The sequence below is a fragment of the Bufo bufo genome, chromosome 8, assembly GCF_905171765.1.
Source record: "Bufo bufo chromosome 8, aBufBuf1.1, whole genome shotgun sequence".
NCBI classification, from domain to species: Eukaryota; Metazoa; Chordata; class Amphibia; order Anura; family Bufonidae; genus Bufo; species Bufo bufo.
In genome coordinates, this window is record NC_053396.1 from 6,650,794 (window position 1) to 6,674,187 (window position 23,394).

General features: G+C 46.4%; 1 protein-coding gene across 1 annotated transcript in view; it reads right to left on the reverse strand.

Annotated features, from left to right (window-relative positions):
- ENTPD2 (ectonucleoside triphosphate diphosphohydrolase 2) overlaps positions 1-20,134 on the reverse strand; it is a 34,312-nt gene extending 14,178 nt beyond the window's left edge. Inside the window, exons 1-3 of the mRNA XM_040404855.1 lie at positions 19,976-20,134; positions 1,394-1,511; positions 169-319 (exon numbers count right to left, since the gene is read on the reverse strand). Of these exons, the coding sequence (XP_040260789.1) occupies positions 169-319; positions 1,394-1,511; positions 19,976-20,092 (386 nt within the window). The 5' untranslated portion in view covers positions 20,093-20,134. The remainder of the gene's footprint in view (positions 1-168; positions 320-1,393; positions 1,512-19,975) is intronic.
- Positions 20,135-23,394: the final 3,260 nt, after the last annotated feature.

Consider the following 23,394-nt stretch of genomic DNA (forward strand, 5'->3'; position numbering starts at 1 on the left):
TCATTTACACATTATATCTGTTTTATGTGAAAGCTGGGGGACCGCCAATATGGCTGCCGTTAGAGCTCCCCTTCAGCTTCAAGATGATCCTGAAAACCTCAGATGATTTGCAAGGATTGGGGGGGGAAGGGGGACATATTCCTGCATTGGCTTTCACCCCGTACATACTTGAGCAGTCTCATCCCAGCGGTGGCTCCTAGGTAGAGGGGAGTGATGGAATGCCGACTGGAGGGAATGTCGCTTACAGCCTGCTGCAGACACGTCTCCAGGCTCTTCCCAGCCTCGGGTGGATTCTCCCAATAGCTGGATATCCCGGGACCTAAGGACAGATGACAGATAAATCCATGGCCACTTTACGGGGTTCACGTTCATGTTCAATGAAAGCATGACAGCAGAAAAGTGGGAAATTTATGAACCATCAACATGCGTTTCCAGTTAGAATTCCTGCAAGGCGGCGTTCACACCGCGCATTTTTCTTCTGAAAAGAACTGCATAGAAAAACTGCATGAATTTATTTATTTTTTACAAGAAATTTTTCAGATGCATTTTTTTCCCCTGGGTCTTAAAGGGGTTGTCCTCAGGATAGGTCATTAGTATCTGTTGGGGGTCCGACTCCCGCACCCCTGTTGATCAACTGTTTGAGGAGGCCGCGGTATGCCAATATTGTCCAGATGCGGAACTGCCGGACGGGGTCTGGCGGAGATCGGCCGGACAGAAACTGTTGCTTGCTTCGGTTTGTGTCCCGCCGATTCCTGGCATTCTCTGGTGGCTATATCGCACTGCCGCACATGTGAAAGTAGAGTTACCAAGCACAGCGCCGTCCATTGGATAGTGGCTATGCTTGGTATCGCAGCCCAGCTCCATTCGCATGAATGGGACTGAGCTACAACTAGATCATGTAACCGACGCGCAACGTCACCGGCCGAAGAAGAGGTCATGGCGCTCATCGGAGATCCACGGCCTCTACAAACAGCGGATCGGTGAGAGTGCCCTGAGTCAGACCATCCTGTGGATAGGTCATCAATATCACAATCCCCTTTAAAACACAAAAACGCACAGTGTGAACCCAGCCTTAGAGCTGTATACTATTTCTTATATTATGTTCATTGTGATTTTCATCCAGGCTGAAATGATTGGGCACGTGGGCCGTTATGTTGGCATTCCCACACCGTTAGGTAGCGGTGCCCTCGGGGGCACAGATATGATCTGAATATGCAGAAAACGGAGAAAAAAGGAGAAAGCGCAATCGGTCCATGTATATTTGTATGTGGGCGGATGGCCAAAAACTGTCTGACTACGGGGGCCTCTCCATGGCTGCAGCAGGATGAGCAGCTCTGGTGAACAAACTGCTGTGTAAAGTAGTCGTAGTCTGGTGGGAGGAGCTTTTACTCACCATGGACATCACACATGCTGTGCTCGCTCACAATGCCCGTGTCATTTTCTTTGTCTGCAGGCCACTTGTAGATAAACAGTGCGGTGTGAGAGGAGCCCGCGTCCAGTACTATACCATACTGTGGAAGAAAGGAAAGGTAATTACTGAGAAAATACAGGAGCGGGATTACAGCACAGGGGGCGGTATTATACTAGTTCCAGCAGGGAGAAATACCAAGTGTGTTTCAGGCAGACGTAGGGAGTCGTAGGAATATTTTTAATATAAACACTAGGGGGCGGTAAGTAGGATGACTGCGCAGTGTAATACAATTTATAACACTAGGGGGCGGTAAGTTGGATGACTGCACAGTTTCATACACTTTATACCACTAGGGGGCAGTGTGTTGGATGACTGCGCAGTGTAATATAATTTATAACACTAGGGAACAGTGTGTTAGATGACTGCGCAGTGTAATACAATTTATAACACTAGGGGGCGGTGTGTTGGATGACTGCGCAGTGTAATACAATTTATAACACTAGGGGGCTGTGTGTTGGATAACTGCGCAGTTTCATACAATTTATAACACTAGGGGGCGGTGTGTTGGATAACTGCGCAGTTTCATACAATTTATAACACTAGGGGGCGGTAAGTTGGATGACTGCGCAGTGTAATACAATTTATAACACTAGGGGGCGGTGTGTTGGATGTCTGCGCAGTGTAATACAATTTATAACACTAGGGGGCGGTGTGTTGGATGTCTGCGCAGTGTAATATAATTTATAACACTAGGGGGCGGTGTGTTGGATGAGTGCACAGTGTAATACAATTTATAACACTAGGGGGCGGTGTGTTGGATGTCTGCGCAGTGTAATACAATTTATAACACTAGGGGCGGTGTGTTAGATGTCTGCGCAGTGTAATACAGTTTATAACACTAGGGGGCAGTGTGTTAGATGTCTGCACAGTTTCATACAATTTATAACACTAGGGGGCGGTGTGTTGGATGTCTGCGCAGTGTAATACAATTTATAACACTAGGGGGCAGTGTGTTAGATGTCTGCGCAGTGTAATATAATTTATAACACTAGGGGGCGGTGTGTTCGATGACTGCACAGTGTAATACAATTTATAACACTAGGGGGCGGTGTGTTGGATGACTGCGCAGTGTAATATAATTTATAACACTAGGGGGCAGTGTTTGGGTAGATTTTACAATCATTCATAAAATATTGCCATATACATAACTGATCCGATAGTTTCTATGCATTCGTTTCTGGCATCTGGAGGATCAGTTTTACAACAGCGGATGATTTCCAGCACCAGACAGAAATATGTAGCTGGTTTCTTTAGGCTATGGATGCCGGACAGGTCTAAAAGGACCACACAGATCTCATCAGATGTGTCCAACTCCCGCATACGTTTTTTTTCCAGGACCCCTATATTGATAACCTGTCCTCAGAATAGGTCATGAGTATGTGATTGGTGGGGGTCAGACACCCAGCACCCTCGCCAATTAACTGTTTGAAGAGACCGCAGAACTCTGGTGAGCTCTTCATATTCCTCACACCAAACGCAGCGCCATACATTGTATAGTGGCGGTGCTGGGTATTGCAGCCCAGGCTAACCCACTTGAATGGGAGTGAGCTGCGCCTAGGCCATGTGGCCGATGAACGTAATGTCACTGGCCGAGGTAGAGGCTGCAGCGCTCGTCTGAGCTCCATGGCCTCTTCAAACAGCCGATGGCGCCGTGCCGGACGCCCACCTATCAGACATTGGTGACCTGTCCTGAAGATAGGTCATAAATATATGATTACTGGAAAAACGCCTGCCGGACGCACGTGGAACCAGCTGCATTCCCACCAGTTTTTGGGAAAGCTGGGTGACCATCAATATGACAGCTGTTACAGGCCCCATATTTGGTTATACCCCACTTTCCCCTGAATTATAAACCAGCTGACCTAACAGATTTAGGGCTTGTTCACACGAACGTATGGGTTTCATTGTGTGCATTGGGGACGCAATTTGCGGTCCGCAAATGCACGGAGAACGTTTGTGAGGCCTCCGGGACGGATCCAGACCCATTGAACTTGAATGGGTCTGCATCCCTCCGTTCCGCAAAAAGATAGGACATGTTCTATCATTGTGCGGAACGTAATTACGCGACGGAACACCTCAGAAGCACTCCGTAGTGCTTCCGTGGGTTTCAGTTCCGTGCTTCCGTTCCGCATCTCCGGATCCATTCAAGTGAATGTGTCCGCCTCCGTGATGCAGAATGCACACGGAACAGTGTCCGTTTATTGCGATCTGCAATTTGGCAACAGAACCCATACTTTCGTGTGAAGACTAGGAATAGTGGGGCACATTTACTAAAGTGTCTGCACCTGTTTTTAGTCTAAAAAATGCTGTTTTAGCACCTCGTTTCGCCTACTTTGATTTTTTTTTTTAGACTAATTCAGAAGTTGTCTGACTTTTTTCTGACCCATTTGTGTAGGTGAGCCTTTTTTTGGTCCTTAATTTGTTGGAAAAACAGTAAAATTTCTACTCCACTTCTGGACTGGCGTATTTTTCTTAATCTGTTTGCAGTGGTGAAGTGCAATTTTTATTTTTATTTTTTTGCATTTCCCGGAGACTGTGACTTTTCTCCCCAAAGATGCAACTTTTTTCATGTGTAAATATATTAGACCAGTTTAAGTGAATATAAACCTGTCCTTCTGAAAAACAACCACCAGAGGTCAGGCTAGGGCTGGGCGATTAATTTGTCTGAGGCATCTGATAATTCAGTTTTTTTACAGAATCGTCAAATCAGTTTTGCCCTCCTCGCGGCGTCACTCACCTAACCCGCCTACCCGCGTCGCTCTCCTTGCCTGCCCGCCCGGATCGCTCTCCTGGCCCATCCCACCGCATCACTTGCCTGGCCCGCCCGACTGTATGGCACTCCTGGCCCAACCGCCCGGATCGCTCTCCTGGCCTGCCCCGCTGCATCATTCGCCTGTCCTGCCACGTGGCTTTCCTGACCCGCCACGTCACTCGCCTGTCCTGCCCCGTATTTTGCCTTACTGCTGCCTTGGTTTTTTTTTTCAGTTTTATTAACAAAAATAAGAAAATTTTAATTGATCTTCCATAGGATTGAAATTTTTAGCCCTAGGTCAGACTAATAAAAATACGCCTACTCTATATCAACGTCTGTGCAACTTAATAAATACTCGGCAAAAGATAGACAGCTGAATAAAAGATGCTAAAAACAAATGTGGCCCAGCGAGGGAGAACCCGCCCGAGAGCTGTACGGGCCGTCGCCCTGCTTTCTCAGAATAAGAGGGAGCGAGAACCATCTGGATAGTTTAAGAGGAAAGAAAATCGTAAAAAAAATGTTTAAGTTGTTAAAATAATAATAATAATAAAATTGGTTGCAGGATATCGAATGTTCTGCTTGAACTTTCCAAAAATGTTCTGGGCCACCGGGAAAAGAACATGAGACTTGTGAGCAGCTCTTTCCATACATTTGGGATTTGTGTCCACTCCGCCCCGATTTGCTCATCCAAACAGCTGCAGGTCAGTCGTCTCTACTGCGGGGTTTCTGGCCCCACTGACATCCCCATGGAGAACGGGCCAGAGATCCAGAAATTCAGTAGATAGTGACAAAGACAAACGCGACCCTACAGAACTGGAATGTCAAGAGCCCCCCGATCCGTAAAAGACCTTGTTGTTTGGAATATGGGGTGAAAAAAAAGTCCTGGAATGTGTGAAACGAGTGATTACCACAATCACACACTGCACGGCTTATTATAAACCGCCAGAAATAGACGGCGTGGAATGGGCCAGTTATCAGAGGGTGAGGCTGAGGGGGAGAGAGCGGTGAGCGGAGAGTTCCCCATATATTCTATCCTGATCATTGCAGATGTATCATCAACATACAGCTCCCCTTACAGGATGCACATAGGGGAGCGGATTACACTAGCAGGGGTATTACAGTAAAAACAAGTTACCCCCTATCCACTGGGAATCCACCAGCAGAATAGTGAGTGCAGCTCTGGAGTATAATACAGGATGTAACTCAGGATCAGTACAGGATAAGTAATGTATGTACACAGTGTCTGCACCAGCAGAATAGTGAGTGCAGCTCTGGAGTATAATACAGGATGTAACTCATGATCAGTGCAGGATAAGGAATGTATGTACACAGTGACTGCACCAGCAGAATAGTGAGTGCAGCTCTGGGGTATAATACAGGATGTAACTGAGGATCAGTACAGGATAAGTAATGTCTGTACACAGTGACTGCACCAGCAGAATAGTGAGTGCAGCTCTGGAGTATAATACAGGATGTAACTCAGGATCAGTACAGGATAAGTAATGTCTGTACACAGTGACTGCACCAGCAGAATAGTGAGTGCAGCTCTGGAGTATAATACAGGATGTAACTCAGGATCAGTACAGGATAAGTAATGTATGTACACAGTGACTGCACCAGCAGAATAGTGAGTGCAGCTCTGGAGTATAATACAGGATGTAACTCAGGATCAGTACAGCAGAACGGTGAGTGCAGTCTTTAATTTTTTTATGTAGATTAATTATATGTAGTGATTGTAAAATGGTTGACATTTGCTTTGTAATGAAGCGAAATAAATAGGTATAATTGAGCCGACCGTGTGAATCCCGTGCCCATGCTGTCGAGTGCAAATTGCGGTCCGCAATGCACGGGCACCGACCGTGGGCCAGCCGAATGGGGATCGTGGACCCATTCATTTGAATGGCTATGCGATCCCTCCGTTCCGCAAAAAGATAGAGCATGTTCTATCTTTTTGCGGTGCGGAGGCACGGAATGGAAACCCCAGGAAGCCCTCCGTAGTGCTTCCGTAATGTTCCGTGCTTCCGTTCCGCATCTCCGTATTTGCGGACCCATTGAAGTGAATGGGTCCGCATCCGTGATGCGGAATGCACACAGAACGGTGCCTGCAAATGCGGTTTGCAATACGGCAACGGGCAGCACACGTTCGTGTGAACAAGCCCTAAGTGTGCCCGTATACATAGCGTTTTTTTGCTGCGTGTCTGAGATCTGTGTGGCAATTACAGGAGAAGCACATGTGGGGTCATTTATTAAGACCGCCGTTTTAGATGCCAGTCTTAATACCCCTGCACTGGCGCTTGATGCGCCCGGCCGCTACATAACTTAGGTGCATCCACTGCTGGCCTAACTCTACGCTAGCTACCTTTAGATCATTTTGTACAGGTGTAGGAAATGATAAATGAGATGGGCTGGCTGGTCCGCCCCCGCCACGTGAAACCCAAGTTCGCTCATCCCTAACCCGGACACGTCAGAATGGAGGCAGCAGGGGTTTGGTGACATACTGATTCTTTTAGGTTTTGGCCTAAAAGTCATATTACTGTAATCCGCAAGCTGCAGCCATCTTCAGGGCGTGATTTGTAGGATAGCAGCGAGGACAACCTTACTACACAGCCGTCCAAGCAAGACGAAGAACTGGCGGCCTGGAAACTTGGCGTCCGCCATTACAATAACAATCCGAACGTACTCCAATTATTGTGTTATTTCTGCAAAAGAACAATGCAGAGTGGAGGGGCCCGACCTGGCAATGCTGCCATCGGGGCGGAAAGTAGCGAGCATTATTACAATGCTGCGGGGCACAGACAAGAATCATTAGCGATCCTGGCACGGAACATAACGTAGAATTCCGTTGCTCAGTAACAAACATTGGAAATCGGCACAGAAACTCCAAACTTCTATAAACTTTGCATATCCTGCTCGTTGTGAACGGACTGAACGCAATGTTCTGAGGTCATGTTTCCCTCCGTAGCAGTTTTCAGTGTTCTGCTGGTTATCCTCACAGACTTTGTCCTAGCTTTAGACACTAACGGAGAACAAAACATTATTTACAAAGAGCAGTGTATTACGCGTTGGTCTGTCCCCCTCCCCCCTGGCGTCAGACACCGCACTATTACTAAGCACATGCCTCTCAATAGCTGTGCATCTATGCAGGTCCACGTGCCAAAACAGCAGGCTACACCCCCGGCTGATGGAGATTTCCACTAAAATCCATCACTGTTTCCTGGCATAGATTATAACAAACGCGAAGGGACAGGTACGCCAGCCACGCCCTGCACACTTTTTGGAAAAGTGGCGAGCGAGTCTCCAAACCCCCAAAAAGTGCAAAATTTTGTGCCCCAAACCTTATGACTTTTTTTCTGCCGGTTTTTTGGCGGTACAAGGAATAATACATCTCCCTACGTTTTTTTTAAGGGAATCTGTCAGCACATATACAGTACCTCAGTCTTAGGCCTCATGCACGCAGCCATTGCCCGGCTGTGGCCGTATTGCGGTCACGGATGCGGACCCATACTTGAATAGGTCCGCAATTCGGAGGAACGGAACGCATGGTGTTTCAGTCCGTGCTTCCGCACCGCAAAAAAAATAGAACATGTTAAATTTTTTTGCTGTGCGGACGGATCACGGACCCATTGGTCTCGATCCATCCTAGCCGCCGCATGGATGTTGCCCGTCCATTGGGGACTGCAAATTGCGGTCCCCAATGCACGGAACGGCCGTGTGCATGAGGCCTTAGGCCTCATTTACATGACCGTGGTTTGGTTTCCGCATCCGAGCTGCATTTTTTTGCGGGTCGGACCCATTCACTTCAATGGGGCCGCAAGAGATGGGGACAGCACACGGAGTGCTGTTCGCATCCGCACGTCCGTTCCGCAGCCCCACCAAAAAAAAATAGAACATGCCCTGAACATGATTGCTCTATTGATGGCTGGACGTTTCGTTCCGCAAAATGCGGCCGGCATCTGTGTTTTCGCAAATCCGCAATTTGCGGACTACAAAATGGACGCGGTCATGTGCATGAGGCCTTAAAGGGAACCTGTCATCGGGATTTTGTGTATAGAGCTGAGGACATGGGTTGCTAGATGGTCGCTAGCACATCCGCAATACCCAGTCCCCATAGCTCTGTGTGCTTTTATTGTGTATAAAACCTGATTTGATACATATGCAAATTAACCTGAGATGAGTCAGAGCTTGAAAATATGACTCTTCTCTGGTCACACAAGTGAGATATGACTCTTTTATGGTAATTTGCATATGTATCAAATACATTTTTTTTACACAATAAAAGCACACAGAGCTATGGGGACTGGGTATTGCGGATGTGCTCGCGGCCATCTAGCAACCCATGTCCTCAGCTCTATACCCAAAATCCCGGTGACAGGTTCCCTTTAAACAAAGAGCACCGTTAGATTCCTTCTGTTCTGCTGATTCAAACATTTCTGCCCCCATCCAGATCTATGCCTCAGTTGCAGCTTTGCTGTGTAGACTGGGTGAAGCTCAGCGGAGTCCTCTCAATATCCGTAGAAGCGTACACGAGGATCAGCAATCATAGGCCCCCTCCCCGTACACTAGCTCACACAGAATATGTTACGAATAGGAAAAGAGAACTAAACCACTTCTAGACATATTTAGCAGCATCTTATCTCCCCTGAGAACAAAAGGATCGGGCATGTTGAAATCAAACTGCCTACAGCCTCTCCCCACAAACATCAGGGAAGGGGGGGGGGGGGGTCAGAAGGCCCCAATACCCATTGAACGACTGATCGGTCGTTCAACCAGCATAAATATAATGTGTATGGGCAGCTTTTTAGTCTATAGACACTTAAATTCCATTTATTGCAGTTGCCATGAAGCACAGACTCTGCTGCGCTGTCTGTACCCTGCAGAGTCTGGGTAGGTATATACAGTATGTCTGAGTTTTCACACCCATCCCCAAATGGAGACAATACTAAGTAATCCTATAACTGCGCCATATTGTACTTATACACACACACAACACCGGTGAAGGCGTCTGTTAAGTGATCCCGTCTTTATGAATGGGGGAAGACTCCGGCTCCAACCCAATTAGTCACTTCTGTATGGATTTCCTGTACACTTAATGTAATTCCAGCCTGAGCTTGCGTTACTTCCAACATCAGACTCAACGTTTCCCGAAACACTTTGGAAAGGTTCAAATGGCCGAGTTATTTCCTGGATGGTCCACGGTGGAGAGGTGTGATGAGATTTTACAGTCTCACAAGGATTCCCAGGACTACTTTTGGAATCAATTATTGAACAAGGTTGATGGAAAAAAGCTATCCGTTACACTCCCCTCCATTGTACGCACCGCCACTACAATCTTCACTGGTCATGGAACTTCAGATGTATAAAAATAGCACAAAAATATCCATCTTTTAATATTTTATTCTTATTTTTGTCTATATTTTTTTTAAATTATTTTTCATGTTAAATATTTCACAAATACACTTTATATTACTGTACGCTATTATTTACATCTCCGTCACCCACTATACATCACAACAGAAAATGATGAATTTTCCTTTGCGCGGGGCCTTTGTTAATTTTTTTGAACTGTTTTTTTATTCCTTTTTTATTTTATTTCTAAAGTGTTTTTTAAACTTAAAACTAACCTGTCATTTCAGGTGACTTTCTAGGAAAGCAGCCCGCACCAGGGTCCTCCTCTGCAGACTCCATCTCCAACTGCCATTTTTCCCTTAGCTCGGCTCCAGTAGGGGCTGAGACCAGCTGCCATGTTGTCTCCCATACACAGAAGAGGAGACACTACTCTCCTGTGTCTCTTTATTACACCCTAGGAAGCAGCAGCATAGAGGACATTGTAGAGCAGTGTAGCTGTGAATCCAGCACAGGGGTGAGGAAACAGAGCTCATGCACACAGCCGTATGTATTTTGCGGTCTGCAAAACACGCATCCACAAAAAATACGGATGACGTCCGTGTGCATTCTGTATTTTGCGAAACTGCACAGCTGTCCCCCAATAGAACAGTCCTATCCTTGTCCGTAATGCGGACAATAATCGGACATGTTCTATTTTTTTGCGGAACAGACATCCGGAAAAGGAATGCACGCAGAGTCATTTCCGTTTTTTTGCGGCCCCATTGAAGTGAATGGTTCCGTATACGGGTCGCAAAAAAAAAAAAAACGTAACGGACACAGAAACAAAATATGTTTGTGTGCATGAGCCCTTAAGATCTGGCTGCAAAAAAATGGACATTTTTTAAACAGACTGCACATGGATGGCATCTGTGTCCTGTCCATTTTTTTAATGTGCCCACTTATGAACATTTTTACGCCAGTTTTCGCCATAAAAATGTTGCAGGACCCCCTTTTTGCGACTTTTTAAACAGCCGTGCAACAATATTTTGTTGCACTGGTGTTTTTGTGCCGCATTCAACACTTGGTAGGGGCCTGGCCATCACGTACATGTTGGCGAATAACTACCCCAGCCAGAGAGCGAGTCATAAGTGTCAGAGGCGGAGATGAGTCTGATAGATGGAGAAAGAGGCAGTTTCTGTAATAATCTGTATTACAAGGTTTCTTAGCACCACATATACTATTAAAGGGGTTGTCCCGGCTTTTAATATTGATGACCTCTCCTCAGGATAGGTGATCAATATCAGAACGGGGGGGGGGGGGGGGGACATGTTTGAGGAGACAGCGCGCGCAGTGCACACGTTTCGTCTCCTTTCTCTCTATAGGACAGCAGCAGCAAACAGGCACTGATGTGCCAGGTGTCGGACCCCCGCCGATCTGATATTGATAACCTATCCTGAGTATAGGTCATCAATAGAAAAAAAAAACGGACAACCCCTTTAAGGCTACAAGGCGACATGTCACGTGGCAAGAAATTTACACATCATTTGATATACCGGTAATTCTTAATGGTGCAGTAATGTGACACGTCATATACAGCGATGCAACAGTCGCAAGAAATCCAGACCTGATGGATTTTGTGCCGCAAGTCATGTGCTACTTTTACAGCATTGACTTTTATGTACGTTCGAAATGCGTCTCGCCTGTGACTTGGCCGTGTTTTCACAGCTGTAAAATAGCCGTGCGATGACAAGTTGCACATGTTTTTTTGGTTGTGCAACTTTTCTCCAAATCATGTGACATGTGTAGCCCTAGCTAAATGGGACAAAATTGAAACAGTTAAAAAAGTAGAGGAAAGGAAGAACAAAAAATAAATAAACCAAAACACAAGTTCTCGAATGAGCGTCTTGTGTGTGGTTTTTTTTTAATGACATTTTGTGTACTTTTCAACTGCAAAGATAATGGCCGTCCTTGTTGGATTTCCTTACGTTGCATTGGATTCACCTTAATCTGAACCCAACGGGAGATCAGAACATCGAGTACAAATACACAGAAGGCAGCGTTGTCGTATTAATCGCAGGCGAATGTGGGACTTGTAGAAACCGAGGGGAAAAAATAACTGTGGAGGGATTCTTGGCCCCACATATTCTAAAGACTGGAGGAAAGCCATAGAATAACACCTCGGACAGCGGGGAGGAAAGCAGCTGAATCTGGCAAAAACAGCCAGGCATGAACGTAGAGCTGTGACCTTAGGTTCCCTCAGCAGCGGTTAGAGGAGAGGGTGGGATATTAGCCCCCGTCCAATGCGTAGACAGTAGTGCAGAGGGCTGGAAGATTTCAAAACGAATAGAATGCTAGGGTTACAGTAAAAACTGTACTCAACTGTACTCCTGTGAGAAGTGTAATGGTGGTCGTTAGTGGTTTATATTGGGGGGCTGATGAAATGCTTGTAGTCAACGGCGTCTCTCGTGCTGGCGAGGAGACAATCTGAACAATCCCCAAGTGTTTATTTCCATCACATCCCGACCTTGTGTAAAGATGTCAGACCGTTTATAGAAGATCCAAACCCTGATATACGGCATGGAACCGTGCACAGTGTGCTGCCTTATTACCACTGGGGCCCCCGGTGGGGGAGCCGCCCCAAGTGCAATGTGGAGGGGGGGTGGGGGCGTGGGTGCAAAAAGCAGAGCGTGCCGGATTCTTAGGAGATGTTTAATGCGAACAGGTCACTGGAGAATATCCCCGCATACATTCAGTACACAGGGGGACTTCTACACAACATAGCCCAAGTGTCTTAGAAAAAGGGATCACAGGCAACAAGCAAAGTACCCCCCCCCCTTCCCTTTTCATAATATTTCAGCCAGCATTCAAATTACAGTCCCACATAACACCGCCATATAGGGACCGTGCGGCTACACAAAGACAATATTTTTGGTAATGAGAGTCAATGGTGTCGCAGTGCGACGTGCAACATCCAGGTTGGGTTTTTGTGTGACTGTCGTGTTGCAGTCGCAGCAGGTTTTATGTCGTACTGCGACACCATTGACTCTCATTACAAAAAATATTGCGCGACAAAAGTCATCGTGTAGCCCTATCCTAACAATAGTTTTGTACCCAAGTAACACCACCATGTACCTCTAAATAATAACACTTACTAGTTTAAGTTTGCTCCTGGGGTCCTGACCTCATTCCCCACTAAGAAATGGGCCCAGTTTTCCAACCCCCTAAGGCTACATTCACACAAACGTATTTTGTTTCCTTGTCCGTTCCGTTTTTTTTTTTGTTTTTTTTGCGGATTGGACGAGGACCCATTCATTTAAACGGGTCCTCAAAAAATGCGGACAGCACACCGTGTTCTGTCCGCATCAGTATGTCTGTTCCGTAGCCCTGCAATAAATATAGAGCATGTCCAATTATTGTCGGTTTTGCAGACAAGGATAGGCATTGTTACAATGTATCCGCAAAATAAACGGATGCAACACGGATCGTCATCCGTATTTTTTGAGGATCCGCATTTTGCGGACCGCAAAATACATACAGTAGTGTGAATGTAGCCTAAAACCGGGTGACTCGTGGGAAAACGGAAGAGCCTCCTGCTCACTTTTTAAAGGGCATCTGTCAGCAGTTTTGTACATATGACCTGTTACATGTGCGCTTGGCAGCTGAAGGCATCTGTGTTGGTCCCATGTTTATATGTGCCCGCACTGCTGAGAAAAATGATGCTTTAATATATGCAAATGAGCCTCTAGGAGCAACAGGGGCGTTACCGTTACACCGATACACTCTGCTCTCTCTGCAACTGCCGCGCCCTCTGCACTTCGATTAACAAGACCAGGCGTGATGACATTTTTTACTGTCTGGTCCTGTCAAAGTGCAGAGGACGCGGCATTTGCACAGAGAGCAGAGTCTCTCGGTGTAACGGTAACGCCCCCGTTGCTCCTAGAGGCTCATTTGCATATATTAAAAAATCATTTTTCTCAGCAATGCAGGCACATATGAACACGGGACTAACACAGACGCCTCCAGCTGCCGAGCGCACATGTAACAGGTCAGCCGATGTCATAGGGAAAAAACTGCTGACAGACGCCCTTTAAAAAAGTGTGCACCAGTTGGAACCTTTGACAGCAGGAATCTACAACTGTTCTGAGCCCCATTTAAAAACCCCAAAAATAAAAAATAAATCTAGAATTATCTTCTGCCCCGATGGATAGTTCCCATGTATGACAGATCCTATTTCAAAAATAACATTACCCTTAGGGAATTATGTAATTCTCCAAACTCTTCAGCCTCCAAATACACAGCGCTAGCAAGGCGCCATGTAGAGAGCTTCATCCTATGTGGCGGAATACCACTCAAGCCTTTAAGAAGTTGGAAGTGGACCAACAGGGGGTTGCACAACTTGTTAGTATGGAGGAATCTCATGCACATTGCTGCACCAGCTAAGAATGGCTACTATCAAATGTCCGTCATCCTACCAGTGTCTCAAGTGGTGGGATCTCTGTACATAGTGTTCTTCTGACATCGTGGTGCTTATGTCAGCAGAAGGGTACTCCGGAGAGCGCTGCACTAAAGGGACTATTTATTTGATAGTAAAGCTAAAAATTACATATTTATTTTATGCACTGATATAGTGCTACTATATTCCGCAGCGCTTTACAGACATTAGCATCACACTGTCCCCAATGGGGCTCACAATCTAAGGTGTCAGCCCAAAACGCGTTACAGCCTGATCAACATTTCCCATAGTTTTATCATTTTATATGTCATTTTTAGCTTTACTATTGCATAAATAGTCCCCTGTTGTGCAGCGCTCGTTTGAGTGCCCTTCTTCTCCTGACATGAGCAGCATCTCTACAGACGTCCTTTGGTTTGAGCAGCCGTTCAGTGTCACGGCGTTGGGCACGTTCCTGCACAACCACCTATGGTAAGCCCCTCCAATCTGTGGAGATTATGCACTAGGGGAGCGCCCCCTCTTCTCTACGTCTGACATATCGGGGCAGATATACTACAACAGGTGCTTCCTACGCCGCTGGAGCGATATGTACACGGGTGCATTTCTGGCACCGTGTGCTGGTAGAGATTTGTGCTATCATTTAGGCTAGCTTCTGTCATAAACAATAAATCTCTTGGTCCGTGGTCAGCCTTGTCCTTCCCGCTACGCTCCTGCCCCCCTTTGTGGAGTAAAGTCTTTAATAAATTGATGCTGGGTGTGTGGTGGTTGGCTGGTACTGCGCGTGTGGTGCCAGTAATATATCGTTGACTTGTTACATACCGCATTTATTGAGTGACCCATGCGGAGGGGAGGCCTCTTCAGACGGCAATTATTGTTTCCTAATATTTGCCCTAGATTGCCCCTAAAACTCCACCCCTATGGAGAACTACCCCGACTCCGTCTATACCTCACCCTAGTACTCCCTGTCCTTAATACATGGTCTTTGCTGATTCATTATGTATTCAGGACAGGGTGTTGCAGGGCTAGGTTCCTGTGGGGCCACCTGTTCCCAGAGTTCTGTGGGAAAGCGAATCCCTTTCTGCCCTACACCCATATATGTTGTTTCGTACTAGAAGGGAGTTGCCCCGATTTCTGCCTATATAATATCCGCCCACCAAACATATTGGTTGCCTGGGGCAGGGGCACTTGTGGTTTTACCCGAATATATTTGCAAATATAATATGCTTTAAAGGATAGCCTTTTCTGACTTCTTTTAGGCGGGTTTGATATTCTGTAGATTCCCTTGGGTGCAGGATTGGATGAATATTCCTATATTTAGCTGACTTGACTGATGTTCACCTCTACATCCTGGGCAGCCACTATTGTAGACCCTGATGACCACGGCCCCAGATGTTGAATTGCTAAGCAGTCTGTGAATAGATTGCCAGCCTCCATTTCCTGCCATTGTGAGAGGTTAATAAAATGTAGTCTTCAGGGGTCCCTAGGACAAAGGAGACTTATAAAGGGACTCCGTGGTGCAGCGATCCAGCACTTCTCCTCCTCCTCCAGTTCACTGTTGACTCAGATTTCCCTCGTTCATGGCATTCCAGCAGAAATAAACCACTACAAGCGAGATCATGTTTACCGTGCACTCAACATCCAAGGGCTTTCACCAAGACCTTAGGCCCTTGTCCTCAAGAACTCCTGATCCACAAACGTCAATTTTTCAACGTTTTTTGCTGGTGCAGGCTTTAGTACAACAGGATCGTACAGCTCTAGAAGTATTGTAGATAAAAGGGGGATAGGCAGGAAACAACTTATGGGAGATCCCAGAAACTGAGGAAGTACCTTCAAGATTCAAAATCATCTTCCAAGGAATTTATTTATTTTATGCACTTATATAGCGCAACTATATTCCGCAGCGCATTACAGACATTGGCATCCAACTGTGGCTCTCAATCTATGGTCCCTATCAGTCTGTCTTCGGAGTGTGGGAGGAAACCGGAGAACCCGGAAGAAACCCACGCAAACACGGGGAGAACATACAAACTCCATGCAGATGTAGGACCCCCAGCGCTGCTAGGCACCTGTGCTAACCACAGAGCCACCGTGCTGCCCAAGGAAGGGAAGTAACCAGGTCACAGAGGGCACCCGATGCCACCTAATACTAGCATTAGCTAACCAGCAGCAACCAACTGGGATTCCTCCAATGCCAGAAGAAGCAGCTTATAGGGGGTCTCCAACAACTAGAAGTAAACTAGCTTATAATGGTCATAAAGCACCAAAAAACAACTGTATCATAAATATCTCGCATGGAGTTATTCGTATTATCACCTACACAGCTCAAAGAGCAATTCTAATTAATTATTCTTTATTGGATATCCAAAACATTAGATGGTATATCAGTTAAAACATATACAAAAACAGCACATACTGGGAACACAACGGTGTTACAATAAATGTATAAAAACAGAGTAAGCTCCAAACCAATAAGGGACTAGTATCCCCCCATACACAATGAAGCAGTATCAACTTGGTGGGGCGCATATAGCGATAATAGCATCCAGAGCATACATACACAAACACTCCAAACATTTAAGGGAGTGTAAGCCTGGGTGCCGCCCACACCAAGCAGGGACTGCAAGGGAAGAGGGGGGGAGAAAACACAGTTTAAAGTGCAAGTGCAATGAATACCTACTGACCCTGGTCTGAAACAGCCGCCCGACGATCGTTTCGTAAAATGCTTCCTCTTGGGGCCTCAAGAGGAAGCATTTTGCAAAACGATCGTCGGGCGGCTGTTTCAGACCAGGGTCAGTAGGTATTCATTGCACTTGCACTTGCACTTTAAACTGTGTTTTCTCCCCCCCTCTTCCCTTGCAGTCCCTGCTTGGTGTGGGCGGCACCCAGGCTTACACTCCCTTAAATGTTTGGAGTGTTTGTGTATGTATGCTCTGGATGCTATTATCGCTATATGCGCCCCACCAAGTTGATACTGCTTCATTGTGTATGGGGGGATACTAGTCCCTTATTGGTTTGGAGCTTACTCTGTTTTTATACATTTATTGTAACACCGTTGTGTTCCCAGTATGTGCTGTTTTTGTATATGTTTTAACTGATATACCATCTAATGTTTTGGATATCCAATAAAGAATAATTAATTAGAATTGCTCTTTGAGCTGTGTAGGTGATAATACGAATAACGGTCATCCAATTTCTAGAGAATTCGTTTGAGAACCAGCAATGTTTACGATCAACCAAAGTACAAGGGATCTTCAATATCTAGAGCATAAGTATAACAAAAAACTACAAATATATGACGGAGCTGTGAGGCTGAGCAATGGGGCAGCCAGGATCCAAGTAATCAACTCGAGAAGAACATCATCTAACTAGTGAATGGTGGACCTGGTAAATGATTCACTCAATGGGAGACCTTTATTAACCAGCCGACCTTATACTAACCTACGAGGGATATGCCCTTCATGAGGAATCTTTAATGACTAGGGGACCACCAAGTAGAGTTTCCAGTCTTATCAGTGACCTCATATGACTGGAAGTAAACAGTTTAAGACAGTAAGGGGAGCCTTCAGCGCAGGACCTGGCAGAAAAGGAAGAAATACTGATGCATGCAGCAGTGCCCATATTTACTCCAGACACCCAACGGACCCGGTTATAGTTAATGGGATCCATCATCAGGCGTTGACGTGAGCTGGATCCGCAGTTCCAGTATTCTGTTCCTCTGTCTAAGCCAGGGTGGCCACCCTGTCAGATAAAATGTGGTCTGTTGGTCATATAGGATAACGTGGTCACCACAGAAGTAGAGATTATCAACACCCTGGTTATCAGTCTTATTGGCTGCATTCTCCATGGCCACCTATAAAACTGCACAGGTCAGATAAAGGCAGCTAACCGACGACCCTGATAACGGAGGGGGTCCTGTAGGCTTCACGTTGCCCATACATATGGGATAAAAGTTGGACATACGCTGCTAAACTACTTCTGCTAAGAATGACGTGGACCAGGTTGGAAAGCTTCACCCATGGTCTTCTGAGATCTTCCTGTCTACGGCATGATCGTCCTACTTTGGCCAATCATTTGCTCCCGCCGCAGTTTTATTTTTTTAAACTGACTCCCTGATCGTCCAGTTTTGTCTCTGGCGAGATTGTTCTTACAATTGACCACATTTCGGTCAATCATTATCTTATAGGTTTGGCTGACTTTAGGACTTTTAAGGACCAGGAGGGAACTCCTGTTGTTATGAATGTTATGTTTACAGGATAGCCTCCATCCCGGAGCCGTGTCCCGTTGTATGCAAATGAGGAGCTTAAAGTCAAGGGGGCAGCGGCCTTGATACTTGAAGTCAAGCTTGCCACGCCCCTTTACTGCACGTTCATGTTTGATGGCCTGCGCCATACGGGTCTAGTCTTCGGCGCCTGCGCCGTGAGCCCCGCTGTGGTGTACTTGGCTTGGCTCGGCTCACGTCCATCAGTTGGTGCCTGCTGAAGCCAAAAACACGACAGCGGGGCTCACTGTGCAGGCGCTGAAAGCAAGATTTTATAGCGCAGGATCTCCTGGGGAATGGTGCATGAAAAATAAAAAAGTCCATCGATCACACGCCAAGGACATCGTTAGAAGTCAGATGACATCAGCTGTGAGGTATTGCTGGGGGTTTAGAGGGGATTTTGACAAGTTCCCTTTAAATTTCGTCACATGACAGTTCCCCCTGAAGGGCATTTATTAATCATTTAGGATGTCCTGTCAAGACTTGCCCAGACTCGGTGCATCGATGGACACTTTTGTCTGTCTTTTTATACCAACTATTGGTTGGTTCCATTTGCAACATAATTTCACAGAATCGAGGTACAATTTTAGTGCAAAATGTTACATTGTAGGCCACACCCTTTTCCAATTAAGCCACCCCCATTTCTAGTGTACCACGCCCCACGAGCAGTGGATTTCTCTAAAATGATATGCGCCAAATTGTGAGGCAAAGTCCACGTGCGCTAACGTTAGTAAACGTGGGACATTAACCCTTAGGAGGTAAACAGTAGCAGCCCAAACCGCTTTCCTGTTCTGATGGTTTGATATACAATGTATCAGTGCAAATTAAATTGTATCAGTCTGGAGTCCAAAGGCGGCTGGGTCTTCATGTAGCGGCTGCTGCACATGGCTGAAACCGCGCCCACGTGCGTCAGCCAATGCCTGCACAAATTCGCAGGTTGGCGGAAGTGTTACAGCATCGTTGGACGGGCGAGGTTTTGGCCGCATCACACCCGTTATGTGAAAGTCCAGCCAAACTGTTCAGCTCACAGGGGATGGTCTAGACTGGATACAACTGTAACAAACCCTCAGCTGTGGGATGTAAACCATATAGATGGGCGGTGGGGGATCTGAATGAATTTCTACACCCAATGGAAGAAAGCTGAAGTTACACAACTGGCGGATCAGATCTGCTCTCCTCCAAGTCATACATAGGTTGTTGGTTGCTGTTAGGGATGAGCGAATTTCATATTTTGAAATTCGTTTTCGGTTCTGTTGTGGTATTTACTGAATTGCATTATGGATTCCAGCATAACGAAAAACCGGACAGATCCGTTTTGCAGGCCATAGACTCTAAAGGCATTCCGTTATGGTCCGTGGTAACGGAATCCATAACGCAATTCAGTAAATACCACAAAACGAACCGAAAAAAAAAAAATCGAAATATGAAATTCGCTTATCCTTAGTTGCTGTATATCAGTTACAACTAAATGCATTCCTACAGTATGACGGCATGCTATTATTTCCTGATTGCAGCTCATTATCAGCACATGCTGGACTCTGTAGTCCCCATGAGCTTGGTTTGGACACCTGACCACAGTCCGGACATACGCTGTCACATAGGCGAGTATAGCTGTGGTGAAACCTCCCATATGTTGTGCTGTGTGTCACATGCTGCCTCCTGAAAATCAGCACCAAGAAGGTACATGTAATGCCAAGTCCATGCATGCAGTGCACTCACCTTATATTTGGGGGGCTCATGGACGTCCCTTGCAGGCAGAGCCAGCAGCAGGATCCCTATCACCCCGATGAGGCAGAGGAGAATGGGCAGGAGCACAGCTAGCAGCTTCTTGGCCATCTCTAGCAGCTGTGAGCTCTGGCTGGTCCCTGCAGCTCTTACAAGGAGCAGAAGGTGGGAGGAGGAGGCGGCAGCAGCAGCAGATGGGCTGGAGCTCACAGGCTATTGGGTAGGAAGGTGAACAAAGGTGGAAGGAGACTAAGAGCAGGGTGTAACGCAAGACAATGCATAACAATGAAACATGAAAAATGTACGAACAGCATGCACAAAATAGTGCACAAAACCAATACAGTATACACAGTGCACACGTCACGTGCAACATGTTAACCAACCCTGCTAAGCCCAGTGCCCCCTAATCACAGACACTTCAACCAAGAACCCCCAAAGCTTCCGTCCATTGCAAACTTAGGCCTCATGCACACGGCCGTATGTATTTTGAGGTCCGCAAAAAATATGGATGACGTCCGTGTGCATTCCATTTTTTGCAGAACGGAACAGCTGGCCCTTCATAGAAGAGTACAATCCTTGTCCGTAATGCGGACAATAATAGGACATGTTCTATTTTTTTTTGGAACGGAAACACGGACATACGGAAATGGGAATGCACACGGAGTAACTTCAGGTTTTTTTTGCAGACCCATTGAAGTGACTGGTTCTGCATACGGTCTGCCAAAAAAACGGAACGGACGCGGAAAGAAAATAAGTTTGTGTGCATGAGCCCTTACGCAGATGTACTCAGCCGGCAGCGTATTACTCTGCGAGGATTGCAAATTAATTAATAACGCAATCAAACAACGAAATGCAATAGGCGTAAAAAGCAGCACAAGAGAAAGTTAAACATCCCTCATGGTTGGCTTGGTTCCATGACCGCTGCAGCCAGTCACTGGCCTCAGCTGTCAGATATGCTCTGCTAGTGTTTTTAATAAGGCACAGGTTCAGAGGACTGGGTGGGTCGGCTCTTGGGCAGGACGGCCCCTTTAATGCTGCCGTTTAGTGTCCAACTAAGGGCTCATTCAGACGACCGTATTTCTGGGTCCGCATCCGTTCTGCAATTTTTGCAGAATGGGTGCGGACCCGTTAATTTCAATGGGGCTGCAAAAGATGCAGACAGCACACCGTGTGCTGTCCGCATCTGTAGTTCTATTCTGCGGCCCTGTTAAAAAGATAGAGCATGTCATATTCTCGTCTGCAGTCGCGGAAAAAGATAGAGCATGTCGTATTCTTGTCTGCAGTCGCGGAAAAAGATAGAGCATGTCGTATTCTTGTCTGCAGTCGCGGAAAAAGATAGCGCATGTCGTATTCTTGTCTGCAGTCGCGGAAAAAGATAGCGCATGTCGTATTCTTGTCTGCAGTCGCGGAAAAAGATAGCGCATGTCGTATTCTTGTCTGCAGTCGCTGAAAAAGATAGAGCATGTCGTATTCTTGTCTGCAGTCGCGGAAAAAGATAGATTATGTTGTATTCTTGTCTGCAGTCGCGGAAAAAGATAGAGCACGTTGTATTCTTGTCTGCAGTCGCGGAAAAAGATAGAGCATGTTGTATTCTTGTCTGCAGTCGCGGAAAAAGATAGAGCATGTTGTATTCTTGTCTGCAGTCGCGGAAAAAGATAGCACATGTCGTATTCTTGTCTGCAGTCGCGGAAAAAGATAGAGCATGTTGTATTCTTGTCTGCAGTCGCGGAAAAAGATAGCACATGTCGTATTCTTGTCTGCAGTCGCTGAAAAAGATAGAGCACGTTGTATTCTTGTCTGCAGTCGCGGAAAAAGATAGAGCACGTTGTATTCTTGTCTGCAGTCGCGGAAAAAGATAGAGCACGTTGTATTCTTGTCTGCAGTCGCGGAAAAAGATAGAGCATGTTGTATTCTTGTCTGCAGTCGCGGAAAAAGATAGAGCATGTCGTATTCTTGTCTGCACTCGACGAAAAAGATAGAGCACGTCGTATTCTTGTCTGCAGTCGCGAAAAAAGATAGAGCATGTCGTATTCTTGTCTGCAGTCGCGGAAAAAGATAGAATATGTCGTATTCTTGTCTGCAGTCGCGGAAAAAGATAGCGCACGTCGTATTCTTGTCTGCAGTCGCGGAAAAAGATAGCGCACGTTGTATTCTTGTCTGCAGTCGCGGAAAAAGATAGAGCACGTTGTATTCTTGTCTGCAGTCGCGAAAAAAGATAGAGCACGTCGTATTCTTGTCTGCAGTCGCGGAAAAAGATAGAGCACGTCGTATTCTTGTCTGCAGTCGCGGAAAAAGATAGAGCACGTCGTATTCTTGTCTGCAGTCGCGAAAAAAGATAGAGCATGTCGTATTCTTGTCTGCAGTCGCGAAAAAAGATAGAGCATGTCGTATTCTTGTCTGCAGTCGCGAAAAAAGATAGAGCATGTCGTATTCTTGTCTGCAGTCGCGGAAAAAGATAGAGCATGTCGTATTCTTGTCTGCAGTCGCGGAAAAAGATAGAGCACGTCGTATTCTTGTCTGCAGTCGCGAAAAAAGATAGAGCACGTCGTATTCTTGTCTGCAGTCGCGAAAAAAGATAGAGCATGTCGTATTCTTGTCTGCAGTCGCGAAAAAAGATAGAGCACGTCGTATTCTTGTCTGCAGTCGCGGAAAAAGATAGAGCATGTCGTATTCTTGTCTGCAGTCGCGAAAAAAGATAGAGCACGTCGTATTCTTGTCTGCAGTCGCGGAAAAAGATAGAGCACGTCGTATTCTTGTCTGCAGTCGCGGAAAAAGATAGAGCACGTCGTATTCTTGTCTGCAGTCGCGGAAAAGGATAGAGCATGTCGTATTCTCGTCTGCAGTCGCGGACAAGAATAGGCATTTTGTGGACCGCAAAACACTTGCGGTCGTGTAATACTGCATGCTGCCAGGTTATGCCACTGTCCACAGTACAGTTGTGACTATTTACTTGTCTATTAACCCATAGGATACCATGTACGGCGCTGGGAACAGGGTCTGAAATCAGGAGCCGCGCCCGCCCGATCAGCTGCAGGGGTCCGGCAGTCACTGGTAGCCGGACCCCTGCTCTATGTGCCGGCATCAATGTTTTCATTAACATTCACCATTAACCCTTGCACTTCCGCGGTCGGCGCTGATCGCGGCACATGCAGTATCCTGACGGGTCCCGATGTCCAACGGGTCCCCGCGCTGCTGTGACGGGGACCCGAATCCTTGGACGGCAGCCGGATGCCTTCCTTAGCCATCGTGGCTGCCATCCGTGACAGCCTGTGAGATCCAGCCCCCTGTATCACAGTGTGTAGGACACGTACAGCCAATGCTTTACAATACAGAAGTACTGTAGTGCATTGTAAAGGGCATCCGACCCCCAAAAGTTGAATTCCCAGAGTGTGACAAAAAAAAAGAGTAAAAAA